Raw genomic sequence first — 16,045 nt, 5'->3', positions numbered from 1 at the left:
TAATACTTTATTTGCAATGGAAATATTTAAAGTTATAGACCCTTAAACACAATAAGAAACTTATTAGACGATTCCATCAACGCCCTCAGTCGCACATATTCTCTGTGATAAGCCTGCACATCCATTTCGATTGTCTCCAATTTTGTATTCAAAGCTTGGCTGGATTGCCTAAGAAAGGTCATTTCTTGTTTAAGGAAAGCCACTTCCAACTTATCCAAACAAGCCTAGTCCACAGTCAAACCAAGCCCATAAAACATTATAGTCTCGATCCTTCAATAAGCTTGTTTTTACACGAAATTGTTCCTTAGATTACTAATTTGAGACTTGAAGAAAAGTTTATAACTTGACTCTATAAGAACATTGCCTTGAAGAACTAAAGTTACATGTAATCAATCACTCCTACCTTATATCTATAACGAAACACAAATGAGAAGTATAAATCACAGCGAAATCAATCTTTTAAAGAGTTTGCAAGTTCAATCAAGAACTTGGTATATAAGAATTACTCAATCATACAAAGAGAAACAAAGTACACAATATGTGATAACTTTAGAGAAAAACTCATAAAATTGAAAATAACATTAACAATTGGTTTATATATTGGAAAGTTAACCCTAATTTGACTTAATGGACTCAAACTTGATAAATAGATCTTAACACATTAAAAGACTAAAAAAAACTAAAATAATAAAATAAAACTTAACTTGGATAAACCTTCAAATAATGCATGCCCTAAAATAAACTAATGAATAAATAAATAATAGCTTCACTAATTAGAACAAGACTAAAGTTGATTTTTATAATCGGCTGGCAGAATCGAGTGAGACCACATAGACAGGTGAAACTCATGCTATTGATGAAGCCGATCCATTCACTCGTCATCATAAAGACATAGATAGTTTTGATGTGTTATTATACTGTGTTATTTTTTTAATTATGAGTTATTTTATTATTATTATTGTAATGTTGTTTTTTGATCATGTTGATTTTAATATTGTCTTACATATTATGCATTTTCATACTTATTTTAGATAAACAAGATTTGAAATCATTAATTTATAGGTGAATATCATAAACATATTGTTTAAACTTTCAAATCATCCATTTACAGGTTAAAAAAAATACACATTGTTATGTTGCGTTGTTGTTATTATTATTATTATCAATTATCTTTATAATTAATAAATAAAAACGATGTTTAAAAATATAATGTATTAATTTATGATTATAATTAACACACCAAAATGATATTAAAATATCATACCATAAATTATGGGTTTGATGTCTAGTACTTTGTGGTTTGGTTTGGTTAGGGATTGAGTTAGGGTTGTTTAAGGCTAGTTTTATGTTAAATTCAAGGTTAGGTTTAGGGTAAAATCATGTTATATTATAACACAATCGTTATTCACATTAGCGTTTGTGTGTTAATAAATCATTATTATCATTAGTATTTGTTAAATACAATTATTATTTTCATTAGTAGTTGTTTCATAAAACTACGATTCCCATTAGCAGCTATGTGAAAGCGTGTTATTTCCCCAATATTTTTCAATCTTATGCTATATACTTAAATCTTTTACAAAATTGTGTTTGTTTGGATAAAAACCCCTTTAACCCATGAAAAAAAAGTGCATCAATAAGGTCTCACCTACAAAAAGATCATGAGTGAATGCTTGAGCATTAGTTTAAGGAATAGAGTAGGCAATTGTCCAAACCACTATAAATTTGATATGTCTCTCTTGATTTCTATCTTATTTATTTTGTGTAATCTCATATTAAATATTTAATTATTTTGACAATTTGAAGTGTTAAAAGATTAAGCTTTTAAGATATCAAAATTTCAATTAAACACCTAATTCACCTTTAGTGATTTCGAGACTTTTCATGTTTAATAACTTTGTTTATGAAATCTATCTTAATTTTAATTTTAAAATCATAAAAATTGACCATCAAAGGAAAAACAATGAATGAGATTATGGAAATAAATATTTCTTTCATAAAAATTGTCTTTTTAATTCTTGTAATTTTTTTAATAACATAACAAGAAAAAATGCTTAGAAAAAACTAAAATGATTTGAAAAAAAAAAGTGTAAACATTTAATACAAATCCTATTTTTTTTTATTCACTTATTTTTCTTGTTGTTTTGGAAAACATATTTTCTTATTGAGAAACATTTATTTAAGAACAAAACTTATTATAATTGTGAAAGTTTCAATTAAATATGAATCAATCATTTTCATTTATAGAATAATATATTTGAAAAATTTATATAAAAAAATTAAAAAATAGATGTTTTATTCTTATTCACTAATATGATTAAAGGGTAAAATTAATTAATTTGATAAAACCATGTCAAAAATATATTTAAAAATAAAAAACAGGAATTTGATCTTTATTCAAAATTCATGTACAAATCTTTTTTTTTTGCATATTAGATATATAACAATTGAAATATTTAACTTTACCATAAAAAAACACATAATACTATTTAAGAAGTATACCAAAAATGAACACTACTTTAAATATTATGCTGTATATTTTATTTAAAGTGTATTTTGATTTAAAAAATAATAGGAATTTTGCTTTTTTTATAGTTATTTTTTTTTAATTTTTTTAATTTTTCAATTTTATCCCTCGTTGTTTTGTTTTATTTAAGTTTTATACTAGATTTAGTTTGAATAGACAAGTTTTGTATTTATTAACATGAATAGTTCTCTATTTGTTTAATTAAATTCATGCACATGAGTTTTAATTTATAATTAAAATTTTTATTATATAAAAAAAAAAAAGCACGTGAAAAGTTTATGTATTTATTGTTTTACAAATCCACGACGGAAGACGAGTATACATAAAAATTCTAAATTTAATCAGTTTTAAAGCTGATTGGACAACATGCCTACCCTATACATTATGGATCCAATAAAATAAGTATATAAAAAAATTCACTTATATAACTATATATTATTATAACACTTTTAACTCTTGTGGTGTCTCGTTTTCATATCCATCCTTGGTCCAGTAGTCTGGGTTATTGTTTCAGCTTGACCAATTGACTCATCGCGCCAGATCAATTCGGTGTTGTAACTTGAAAAAGAACAAGGAAAAGTAATGGCGGAGAACAGAATCGAAGGAACCTCTCTGTTTTCTCCTTACAAGATGGGCAAGTTCAGCCTCTCTCACAGGTCTGTTCATCCCACTTTCTCTCAAGTTCTTACTGCCGGATTGATTCGGTTGTTAGTTTCTATTTCAGACATTAAATAAATAAATAAATATATAATCCTTCCGGCGTTCAAAATCTAGAGAGAGATCCGGGAGGGCATTTTTGTCATCTGACTTTTGTTATTACGTGACGGAATTGTCCATGGATACAGGGTGGTGCTGGCGCCCATGACAAGATGCAGGGCGTTGTTTGGGATACCAGGGGATGCGCTGGTGGAGTACTACACGCAGAGATCAACTCCTGGTGGGTTTCTCATCAGCGAAGGCACTATCATCTCTCCAACTGCTCCCGGGTAATTTCATCATCTTCTCTTCTATTGATGGTGACCTTTCCATTTTTGCACCTCCGTGGCACATGCTATGATCGGATTGAGGGTTGCTGTGATGGTGGTTGTGGGGGGCCTCGTTTTTGTTTGTTTATGGTTGGTGGTGTCGGCTGTCTTGAGATTCTTACATGCAGTTTAAAAATATTAAATTTAAAACTTTTTGGAAGTTTGAAGATATTAAAGTTACTTAGGGTTTATTGAAAATTATCCCTATATATATATATTTTTTTTTTTTATTTTGAGCAATCACTATATTTTAAAGTGATAGCTTTTTTTTTTTTTTTTTTTTTTTTTTTTTTTTTGTGTTTTAAGTAATCATGGGTGTGTTTAGAACACGGTTTGCACCATGTTCCTAAAAAAATTAATTTTTTTTTAATGTTTTCATATTGTTTTGATGTGCTAATGTCAAAAATATGTTTTTAAAAATAAATAAAAATTTATTTTGATATATTTTTAAGCGATAAACACTTTGAACCATCATCGCTACCACAATTCCAAATAGACACTCAACTTCTCTTTTTTAAAAAATGACATACATAACATTCTATTTATAATAAAACCTAAAAATCCTATAAATAATAAAATTTTAATTTTCTCTTTAAATAATATCACATATATTATTTTAGATTAATTTTAAAAATTTATTCCATCAAGTCCTTACTTGATTATTTTTAGGTCTGCAATTGTAATATACTGTATTAATTATATTCTAGTACTCAATTTCTAAAATTTATTTACAATCAAGTTTACTTAATTAATTATCACATTTTTATTTTTGACTAATTTTTCTATATGTGTAACTCATTAAGTTCTATAATAAGTTAGCCCAAATACAAATCATATTCCTAAATAAAATAAAATTAAATAAATTAAACAATTTAATTTATTATCAATTCAATAATTGATTGATTTATATTTAAAAATTAAGTAAGATGTCTAGTTCTTTAAATATTAGAAAAGTCATAAATAATTTAACTTAACTGACTAGTTTCTTGATGTAATTAGTATCCCTTCATTATGAACGTTTTAATTTAAACATTATAGCATGAAGTGTGTTTATTTTATTAAATCGTTTTAGTTTTTAACATTATAGTTATTGATTTTTTAAATAAGATTTTGAAACTCTTTTCAAAACTCATTATTTAGAATAGATGGAACATTTTTTCTAATCCACTTAGGGTGATGAATCTTCTCTTAATTACTCAAATACCTTTATATAGTTTATGTTATATCTAATATCTGCCTGCTTGTTACCCTTGATTAAGATAACGTGTTGTTAGGATCAAATCATAATACTTTTTATATAAAATAACTTAGTGATATTAAGTCTAAGGATCACTTACACAACTATCACAAGAACCTTTCCACAGACATAGGTGATCTCTCTATATAGAGCTTGTTTGGCAATGTGGTTGCGGTTGCTTTTCAAATAGCTTTTCGTGTCAAAATACATGCCAATAATAAAAAAAAAATTATTTTTGACATCAGCACATCAAAATGATTTGAAAACGTTAAAAACATATTAATTTGAAGTTAATAAAAAAATAAAAAAATTTAAATTTTTTCAAAAACACTTTTAAAACGCAAAAACATTTCAAGTAATGAGAGCAGTTGTTTCATTTCATAAAGAAAGAAATATAATATATACCAGACTCAACAACTTTAATTAATATAATCTTGATAGAATATTGACCACAAATATTTAAGAACAATGTTTTGATGGAATAAGAATCTCATAATTATAATAATTTTATAATTTTTTTTGCAAAATATTTTTTTGTTTTATAAATTTTATCTTTATTTTAGATTCATTAATTAAATATAAATAAATATTAAACTAAGGATAATTTGTATTTGGATTGGTCTTAAACTTGATCAACTTGATGTCTTATGTTTTGACTGGGAAGAGTTTCTCATTTTATCCCATCATTAAATTAATATTTAGTCCATTGCAATTAGTTGTGATATCCCTCCTGTAGTTTTTTTTTTATTATTATTATTATTATTATTATCATGTTTGAAGCTTCTCCTTTTCTCTCTCTTTTTTATTTTTTTATTTTTTTATCATAGTTTTCCACATGGAATAATACGCTCGATGCAGAAAATGAATACCGGGGTGCTCGCCACCATGAAGCTCTCCATCCATCATGACAATGGCTAAATTACTTTTGAAATTAGGGCTGACACATTTTCTTTTTATTCTCAAAGGTGTCTTATTATATATAAAAAGAATGATAACCACCCAACTTTCTTGCTTTTGATTCTGTTTCCTCGTCTACTTTTGTTTTTTAATGAATATTGGGTGATAACCAACCAACTTTGATCTCTAGCAAAATATTATAGACATAATGATCACAACAAAGCTTGATATTAAGAAAAAAACCTCAAGAAAATTATGAATCTTAATGTGGGACCCGATGGCGGACCCACCCACCCACCAATGATCCATGTGTCTGCTTGAGGGTTTTTTCTTGTCATTTTTACTTGATGTTTAACTCCGATGAAAATGCCTTTTCATGTATTCAAATTGCATTGTTCATGGCATGCGTGCTTTATAGAATTATCTTGATGTCTTGATGGTGGGTGGAACCAGGTTTCCTCATGTGCCTGGGATTTACTCAGATGCTCAAGTGGAGGCATGGAGGAAAGTAGTGAATGCGGTTCATGCCAAAGGGAGCATCATCTTCTGTCAACTGTGGCACGTTGGCCGTGCATCTCATCAAGGTAAACTTTCATAGCGGTATTTTATCAAGATCAACCTTGTAATTTAACTTATTTTTGTATTTTATTCCCTCATTCAATGAAGTCTGAGTTATCTTTCCTTATGAACTCAAAGCCACCATACTATCCAACATTACTAGGTGGTTAGGTGGTTCTGCTTCTTGGATTCACATCTTAAAGGTATAAATCAAGCCATGCTCTTCTAATTTTTTTCAACAAAATCTCTAGTATAAATCAAATCATTCCCCCACTTACATTTTGATAGCGAAAGCCTTTGCGCTACTGTAACCAATTGGAGATGATCAATCATCTTCTTCACCCAAATCTCTAGTATAAATCAAGCCATGTTCATCTGATTTTTCAACAAAATCTGGGTAGATCTCCTTCATTCTTTCATACACAACATGGCTAAGAGCAAAGAAATCAATTTTATTTTAATAAATATAGTTAAAAATTACCTCCTCCATCTGATGGAAGACTTTGGGGTGGTATCCATTTATGGAGGAAGAGGCATAATATATACTGCTTGGAAAGAAAAGTTCAATGAACTAGCCTAAATATGCAGACCCAAACCCTCCATCTTCAATTTTATGCTTGGGTCAAACTTCAAATTATAAAAGAAGATTAGCAGAGAGGTGGTTCAATATAAGGTTTTAGTTTCAAATTTCAAATTTTAAAAATGTTGCAAAATCAAGCAGATTGGTTTGATTTAGGGTTTTGGCTATCCCATATTCTTATGAAGGAATTTGTTCGATTTAGTTTTCCTAATTTAGGGTTTTGATGGAAACAAAATAGATATGGAGAGAAGGGAAGAGATTCGAAAAAGAAATTGATATATTGTTTGAGTTAGATTACATACAAGAGTGAATTCTTTTTTTATAAAAAAATTCGAGTTGACTAATTATGCAAAGTGTAATTTCTGAAAGAATTGTATTTTGAATTTGTGCAATATCTCAGTTTATCAACCTGGTGGGGCTGCACCAATTTCATCAACAAACAAGGCCATCTCAAACAGGTGGAGAATTCTCATGCCAGATGGGACCTATGGAACATACCCAGCACCTCGAGCCTTGGAAACCTCTGAAATAGTAGAGGTGGTGGAGCATTATAGACAGGCAGCCTTGAATGCCATTCGAGCAGGTAAGTGTAATGACATTTATTTATTTTATTTCAAGGCTTTGGAGCTGCAGCTATATATGATGATTTTATTTTTTCCTTTTAGACGGGCATAATTACATGTTGAGAGGAAATGGAGTATGTTTTACTAATTTTTTCCTTGCCTCTCTATGATGGAGTTCTAATCATTATTTACATTTGCAGTAACATGGCATGACTATGATTATGTCTCCTCTTGGATCCTACATAAAATATTCATTGAAAAAGTTCCGTTGCTCATGAGTAATGATTGTCTCATGTTTCATCAAGCGCATAAAAAACTTTGGTGTGATCTCTTTGCAACTTTCTAGTGTTTTAATGAAGGTCTGTCTGGGAGATGTTGGAATCATCAATGGAGTGGAATTTATAGTCGTCTATAGTGTAATCTGAAATCGGATGGCTTTACTGCAACAGTGATTGGCCTTTTTAATTAGCTGGTATTGTTGATTCAAGTTCATGGCTCTTAATTAACTGGATAATCTGCTTACCATCTGCTACTTTAGCTCTTGAAACAGGTGCTTCTTGAGCTCACCTGGTTACCATGCGTTATTATCAATGATTAGTAACACGTAATGAAAATATGGTCTGCAGGTTTTGATGGAATTGAGATCCATGGGGCTCATGGTTACCTTATCGATCAATTTTTAAAGGACGGGATCAATGACAGAACAGATGAGTATGGTGGATCAGTGGAAAACCGATGCCGATTCTTAATGCAGGTGATTCAGGCAGTAGTCTCAGCTGTCGGTGCAGATCGAGTAGCTTTCCGAATGTCACCTGCAATTGATCACCTTGATGCCACAGACTCGGATCCACTCAACTTAGGCCTTTCAGTGATTGAGAGAATTAACAAAATGCAGCTACAGGTGGGTTCAAAACTCACCTATCTCCACGTCACTCAGCCACGGTACACAGCTTATGGCCAAACAGAGTCAGGCAGACCTGGCACCGAAGATGAAGAGGCCCAGATGATCAGGACTTGGAGAAGGGCATATCAGGGCACACTCATGTGCAGTGGTGGGTTCACTAGGGAGCTGGGAATACAAGCTGTAGCTGAAGGTGATGCAGATTTGGTATCCTACGGCAGACTCTTTATCTCAAACCCAGACTTGGTTTTGAGACTGAAGCTTGATGCACCCCTGAATAAGTACATCAGGAAGACTTTCTACAGCCAGGATCCTGTTGTTGGGTACACAGATTACCCTTTCCTAAGCAAAGCAAATGGAGGACAGGCACCACTCTCACGCCTGTAAATAGGAATTTTCGTGATTCCACGTATGCATTTGAGGTCTATGATTGTCATTGAAGTTGATTATTGGAATAAATTATCTTGTTTGAGAGTTTGGCTGATGCAAAATCAAGTGTATTGCTTCGAGTACTATAATTAATGCAAATAAGATTATAGTTTCCACTATGATTATCTACCTATTATTAGATAATGAAATTATTCTAGTCTTAAATCATTTGAAAGCATGAAAACATCAAATATGGCTAAATTTTGTCAAGATAAAGAGAGGAGATGCAAATAGTTTCTTCACCCCCAACCTTAAACCAAACATTATTCTCAAAGTAAAGAAAAGAGAACGATATAGAGAAACTCCCTACATGTATTTTCTGAAATTACATGCTAAAATACACGGGAGGCACCCCCTAACTTCAACAAACGTAATACAAAATAATAATAATAATAATAATCCAAGTTATACGTACAAGAAATCTTAGAAAAACAAAACAAAATAAAATAATTTGGAAGTTTTGGGTTGCCTCCCAATAAGCGAAGGTTTATAGTCTATAAGCTAGACTTTTGCTTAGTTCATATCATCTGGTATCCAATCATTTTAGAACTTTAAGCCATACAACATCTTGCATCATTGGATTCCAGCAAAATTTTACTCATAAAAAAAAATGAACGACCACCCTTGATATTTCCTATAGTATAATCCAATGTCGTTTTGTGCTCCATCAAAATCCCAAACAACCTTTCTTCTTTCAAAGCACTACAAGTAGATGAGATAATGTTTGAAAGAGATAAAGATTCGTTTAATTACGCATTCCTCAGATAGGATGGTAATAACTTAAAATCTATTTGTTTCTATGTTTTAAAAATATTTTTAAAAAAAATTTTGAATATTTTTATTTTTTATTAATTTTAAATTAATATATTTTTAATGTTTTCAAATCATTTTAATATACTGATGTCAAAAATAATTTTTAAAAATAAAAAAACATTATTAACATATATTTTGACACGAAAAAGTTATTTGAAAAGCAACAATACTACTAAACAAGCTCTAAATTTCCTTCCTAGGTATCTCATAAATGAATTATTTTATATTTTCAATGTTAACTTCAATTTCTTGAACTTTTGGCTTCTTTGCTTTAAGGGATGGTTGAAGAAATTTCAAGTATTCATTGCATTCATTAATCACGACTTGCTTGGAACGAATAACATGAGAGCTAGTGAGACATGCTTCAAAGGGTAGCCTCAAAGCATATTAAATATTATTTATTTATATTGTACTTGAAAAATTAGCTTTCCTTGTTGAACTTCGATCAATGCTTTCTCGTAGTTAAGAATAGAAAGCCAAGAATAACCTATAAAGTCTATTTGAGAGTTTGATTGCGGTTGTTTTTTAAAATGTTTTTTATACCGAAATATATTAAAATAATGTTTTTTTATATTTAAAAATGATTTTTTGGATCAATGCATCAAAACAATTCAAAATATAATGGATTTTATTATCTCTCATGTTCAAATTCTTCTCTCATTGGTGGTAACCATATTCACTTCCAATCCAACATTAAGGACCACGAAGGCGACCAAATTCTTATACCAACATCCTCCATAGTGGTGAATAACAACACCAACCTATTAGAGTAAGGAGAAAGCCAAACTTCCTAGGCTAAAAAATTCCCTTACCGGTTGTTCGTGAGATATACAACCTTTAGTACTGGATTGATAAGATCACAAGCTCTCCGATCCATTTGAGCACATGCCAAAATGGCCACATGAAAGTACGTCACCAATGAGGCAGCGATGAGGACAATGTGCCATATTGTTTTTTGGTATTTTCTATGATCTTTTTTAAAAGGTAAAATAACACAGTTTGAAAAATAATTGGTGAAATAACATAATTTATACATTCCGCAACTGAAAAACATGAAATTCAAACTTATCGTTATTTAGAAATATAATATTTTAAACAAATTATGAATTGAGCCACACATATTATGATAAGAAGAGAGGAGATGAAAGAGAAATAAAGAAATAAAAAAAGAGACTTGGAGGCATAGCAAAGCTTCGATTAAGACACCTTCAATACCATAATAAAGATTTTGACAATACAAATATAACGATACTAAAAATAGGTCACTAGTAATGATCAGAGTAGGCTACAATTGCTACCCAAAAATGATAGGTGGCTCATTTACTTTTGATGGTAAGTACTACCAACTCTAGTCACCGTTTCGATATGAATTAGCAAGTATTACCAAAAAATCCATTAGAGATATCAATTGGATCTATTACAAGGTCTAAAACTAAAAGGATCAAAAAAATAGTTAATTGGGTTGATTCTAGATGTTTAGGTTAACAAGTTACAAATCTAGAAAGCTTTGTGATAAGGTCTAGAAGCTATTGTTTAAGATTTACATTATTTTCTAAGTTGGTTTAGGATTTTTTTTTCCTATTTAGATTAATATTCTTTTATTATTTCTCCAACCTTGTTTAAAATGTTTTACTTATTATAAATATGATTATTATTTAGCTTGTATTTAGTTTTTTTTTTTCAAATTTGGATTTTCAGAGTAATATTTTATGTGTGGCAAGGCCGTTCATACTTTAGTTTCTTCATTGAATTTTTTTTAGATTTATTAAAAATCAATTGTCTTTGTGACGTTTTTTTTTTATATACTTCTAGTTCATGATTCATTATAATCATAAGATTGAGGTCTTTTTTATCCAATAACTTCAGTGTAATGGCTCGAGTAATCATTGTGTTTTGTTCTTTCTTGTAATCTAATTTTAGCTTTTTTGGGTTGATTTTTTTTCTTGTGTGTGGGTTCAAGGGTTTTTAGCCTCCGAAATTAAAATATCTTTTAAAACTACATTGACTTTGAAATAAAAAATAAAAAAAAAAATAAATCATGAAGTCAAATAACAAATAAATTATGTTCCGAATATTCTCACTTCAATTGCTTTGAATGCCATTTTAGTCATAGAAGAAAGGGCCTACTCCATAATGACAGCAGCAGCCAGCAGGCAATAGCTAGCGTTAACAACAGGATGGACGACTATTCATTGTCCTCGGTGCTGGAGTGTCGTTTTGCCGATCGTCTAGTGCCAATTCTCTATCGATCCCGAATCCTGGCATAGCTGGCAAAGTGATAGGGACCTCCTGACTCCTGTGGAAGAAGTGATCGTCTATTAACAACAGGATGTTGATGTAGAAAAGAAGAGAGAAAATGTCTCCTGTGCAAGGTTTTTTCTCCTTTTTTTCTTTTACAGAAGATTTATTTGTAATGGGTTATATAGCTTTCTGCTGCTTATGTCTGATAGAAGCTTAGTTTTTCACTCTAGACACCATTTATAGTTCGCCTATTAATTCTATGCTTTTAGCAAGGCGCGTCGCAAGCACTTGACCATGGTGCTATTACTAGTTAAATGACCCTGTGATTAATTAGCAGTTAGCATCTATATCATGCATGGTTGCTTCAAAGAAAGAGGCTTATAAATCCAAAAGGGATCGTATATTCGGAACGTACATGGTTCCCGACGCCGTAGGAGATGGGGAATTCTTGATATCCATTCATCTTTGTATGGACACCATTTAAAAAGTGAAAATAAGACTTGCAGAGACTCCTTTTAGCTGTCAAAATGTCTTGTTATGCTCTAATTTGTCATCCCATCCCATCCCATGTGCTCGTGGACCACATTGTTCCGGTACCGTTTTCTGGCATTGATTTCTCTTATGCTCGCAAGTCTTGGGAACCACTCTGTGGCGTGATGTACTAAACACTGAATTCTGCTGTGACAAGCTTGTAACTGACATGCACAAACATCCATCCAGTTGATATAAGGAGCGATTAGATTGCTGATTGAGAGTTTGATGAATTTCGTCCTTCTTGAAATCGAAAGACAATTTATTACTGGGTGTGTCATTAATTCTTCAGGAGGGGCAAATACTTGCATCTCCCTGTTCATGTTTCGTCAATGCATTGATCTTTTAAGCCTTTAACATTGTTCATCGGAACTGCTTGATCGTGACACCTTAATGAAATGAACAGTACGAGGACTAATTTCACACACACACATATATATATGATTGATGGCGATGTCAAACACCAGTGATGGATCGATCATGAGTTTTTAAATGAAGTTATTGACTAATCCTACCTTACAGATCAGCCAGCTGAATTGTAAGGAATTTCTAGATTAACTTAAAACCAATGTATATGTAAAAGCAAGAAAAGATACCTTATTTCTGTAGTTGGATTAGTTGATATTCAGAGAAAGAAAAAGAAAATCTAAGAAGTTGAGAAATGTTCAAATGTATTTAATTACACAATAAATGATCATTTTCAAAAACAGAATTCCCTAAGATTTTTTCGTGCTGGTCCTGCAGTTCCGAATCCAAACAAAAAGAGAATCCTTGTCTTGCTCCAAGATTATTATCACAAAATCACATGCGCAACAGCTAGAAATCTGTCGTTTCAGTACGTGCACAGCAAGCATAACCATGCACGTGAAGTCCTGAATGGGCATGCCCTTGAAAATGAAACTCCAAATTAAAATTCACACCATTCTCTCCTATATAATTGTATCCGAGGTCTTAACTAGCTGCTTGTACCCTAAAATAGAGCCTTCATTCCTTGAGAAGATGATTCTCCCTATCCTCCTCATCTTTTCTCTCCTCTCCTCAACCTCAAATGCTGCCGTGCAGGACTTTTGCGTTGCAGACCTCGCAAGTCCAGACACTCCTTCAGGCTTCGCTTGCAAGAAGCCTGCAGCGGTAACCGTCAATGATTTTGTTTTCTCCGGCCTAGGTGCTGGTGGAAACACCTCAAACATCATCAAAGCCGCTGTGACACCAGCATTTGCTGACAAATTCGCAGGTGTAAATGGCCTTGGAATTTCCATGGCTCGTTTGGACTTGGCAGTAGGTGGAGTTATTCCAATGCACACACACCCAGGAGGTTCAGAGGTTCTAGTCGTCATCTCTGGGTCAATCTGTGCTGGGTTCATTTCCTCATCAGACAATAAAGTTTACTTTAAGTCTCTTAAGAAGGGAGACATAATGGTTTTCCCTCGAGGTTTACTGCACTTCCAGATAAATGCAGGTGGGACTCCAGCACTGGCATTTGTTAGCTTCAGTAGTGAAAGACCAGGTCTCCAGATTCTAGACTTTGCTCTCTTTGCAAACGATTTGCCTTCTGAAATTATAGAGATGACAACATTCCTCGATGACGCTCAGGTTAAGAAACTTAAGGGTGTTCTTGGAGGCACTGGTTAAGCACTGGGTCGAGCTCTCTCTTCCAATTAAGAAGACGAATTATTTAAACATCGAACTAGATAGATGTGCTTCCTCGTTCATGCTAGCTGTTGCTCTCTTCTAATTTGCTTTTCCATGAAAGGGTCTCTATGACGAGATTCTCCTAGTCCGTTTTAGTGTTTTTTGTACTTGATTCTCCATGTTCAATTGTACTCTAATAATTAAACTGGAAAATTCGACAAACTTGCCTTCCTTATTTGTCTCGTTTTCAAACTACGCTAGATGAATAAATTACTGCATGCTTTTATCATCTTTATGATTTGAAAAAGTTCAGGCTATCCCGAAATATATAGAGCAGTAATATGAATAGGAGAACGTAACCCACGCAGAAGCTATATATGAAGTAAAGAAATCAATGGGGAGGGGTCAGCTTTTCAGATAAAGTGTGCTTCTTTCTAGACAGTGAGCTATGGTTTCCTTTACGGCCAGTGATCTGAAAGTTAGGGTGAATCCTCCTCCTCCTCCTCCTCCTCCTCCTCCTCCTAAACCGCTCAACATTGGCCAATTGCATATATGGTATACTTGAATGAATCTCACAAATGTTCCATTTCAGAAATCTTGATTGAAACTTGGTTATAGTTAATTGTGATAACCTCATCAACAACTTGGTGAATGTATGGTCGAAACTTTTTGAGGGCGACGGTGCATGGTATGAGCCAAAACTATGTTCTATCACCATCACCACCTACAAACAATAATCTGTTTACTAAACCTGCAACACATAAACTACAAGCTATATATCATCAATACCGTGATACTCTTACCATCAAATGGACCCTTAAGCTCGGCCTCATGTATTAATTAAATATCCACTACAAGCTACAAGCGCCCTTTTCTAATCTTTAATTGATTTTGAGGCTTTAATTTATAGGCCTAGATTGCACTATGAGCAAACAACAGACAGGGTATGTTTTGTTAGGCGGTTTGACTTTTTTTTTGGGTTAAAATTTGAATATTATTTTTTATTTATTGTTTTGATGTATTGATATTAAAATTAATTTTTTTAAAAAAAAATACATAGTATTTTAATATATTTTTAAACAAAAAATATTTTAAAAAATAATTATTATCATTTTTAAATATATCCGAAAAGCTCAACAAAAACAGGACAGTGTTCTATGAAAGTTAAGCCCTCAAATTAAGATTTTAACCATCTTCTATCATGTTCATGGATTCCCAATACAGAGTGGAGAGCACTGAGCATTAAGGAAGTATATAATGAAGGTAAAATTAGTGAGTTTTGTAATGCAATATATATTTTTTGATATTTTTTAAAAGTATTTCTTTAATTAAAAATTTATAAATATAATGTTTTTATTATAATTTATTTTTAATTTTTATATCTATACATCACAAAAAAATCTAAAAAGTTAATTTAATATTTATTTAGAATAAAAAAATAATTTAGAAAAACAATTAAAACGTAACAACAATTACTCCACTCTTGCAAAGGTTGAAGATTGAAATTGAACTTTTGGGCTTGGGCTAACGTGTGGGCTTTGGAGTAATGTATCGGTCCAGAAGTTTTTGGACCAGCCCCAATTGGATAAAGCTTAGTAAGAAGAATTAAGTGGTGGATTAAAATGGGAATTCGATCCATCTCATTTTACTCTTATCACCAAAAAGTAAAAAATAAAATAAAATAAATGGGGTGAGCCAATAATCTAGGTCAAATATTATTTATATTTAATTTGATCTTTATTAAATCGAATAAAATTCTGATATCATCAAATTAAATTAAATGAATTATTGGGGTGATAATATAGTGATAATCATTGTGTGGAATGTAACTGCGGTTGCTTTTCAAAGTTTTTTTTATTGAAAAATATATTAAAATAATTTTTTTTTATTTTTTAAAATCAGCTCATCAAAATGATTTAAAAATATTAAAAAAATATTAATTTAAAACAAAAAAAAAAAAAATTAAATTTTTTTCAAAAACGCTTTTGAAACGCAAAAATAAACAGGGTCAAATCCAAACTATCGAAGCCTAGGCTGGAAGCATGAAGGTGATAAACGATTTAAAAGTATACAATTTATCTCTAGATATGATTTATGCTATATTATGGGTC

General features: G+C 31.3%; 2 protein-coding genes across 2 annotated transcripts; both read left to right on the top strand.

The window, feature by feature from the left end:
- The first annotated feature begins 2,962 nt into the window (after positions 1–2,962).
- On the top strand, positions 2,963–8,836 carry LOC118048069 (12-oxophytodienoate reductase 3). Its single transcript, XM_035057600.2, has 5 exons — positions 2,963–3,183; positions 3,373–3,513; positions 6,140–6,270; positions 7,225–7,407; positions 8,014–8,836. Exons 1-5 carry the CDS (start codon positions 3,110–3,112, stop codon positions 8,673–8,675), a joined length of 1,191 nt encoding a protein of 396 aa, XP_034913491.1. The 5' UTR covers positions 2,963–3,109; the 3' UTR covers positions 8,676–8,836.
- Positions 8,837–13,249: 4,413 nt separating this feature from the next.
- LOC118048070 (auxin-binding protein ABP20) lies at positions 13,250–14,169 on the top strand. Its single transcript, XM_035057601.2, has one exon. It carries the CDS (start codon positions 13,302–13,304, stop codon positions 13,932–13,934), a length of 633 nt encoding a protein of 210 aa, XP_034913492.1. The 5' UTR covers positions 13,250–13,301; the 3' UTR covers positions 13,935–14,169.
- Positions 14,170–16,045: the final 1,876 nt, after the last annotated feature.

This window comes from Populus alba, chromosome 6, assembly GCF_005239225.2.
Source record: "Populus alba chromosome 6, ASM523922v2, whole genome shotgun sequence".
Taxonomy (NCBI): Eukaryota; Viridiplantae; Streptophyta; class Magnoliopsida; order Malpighiales; family Salicaceae; genus Populus; species Populus alba.
The sequence above is the reverse complement of the archived record's forward strand: the minus strand, read 5'-3'. Positions and strand labels throughout refer to the sequence as shown.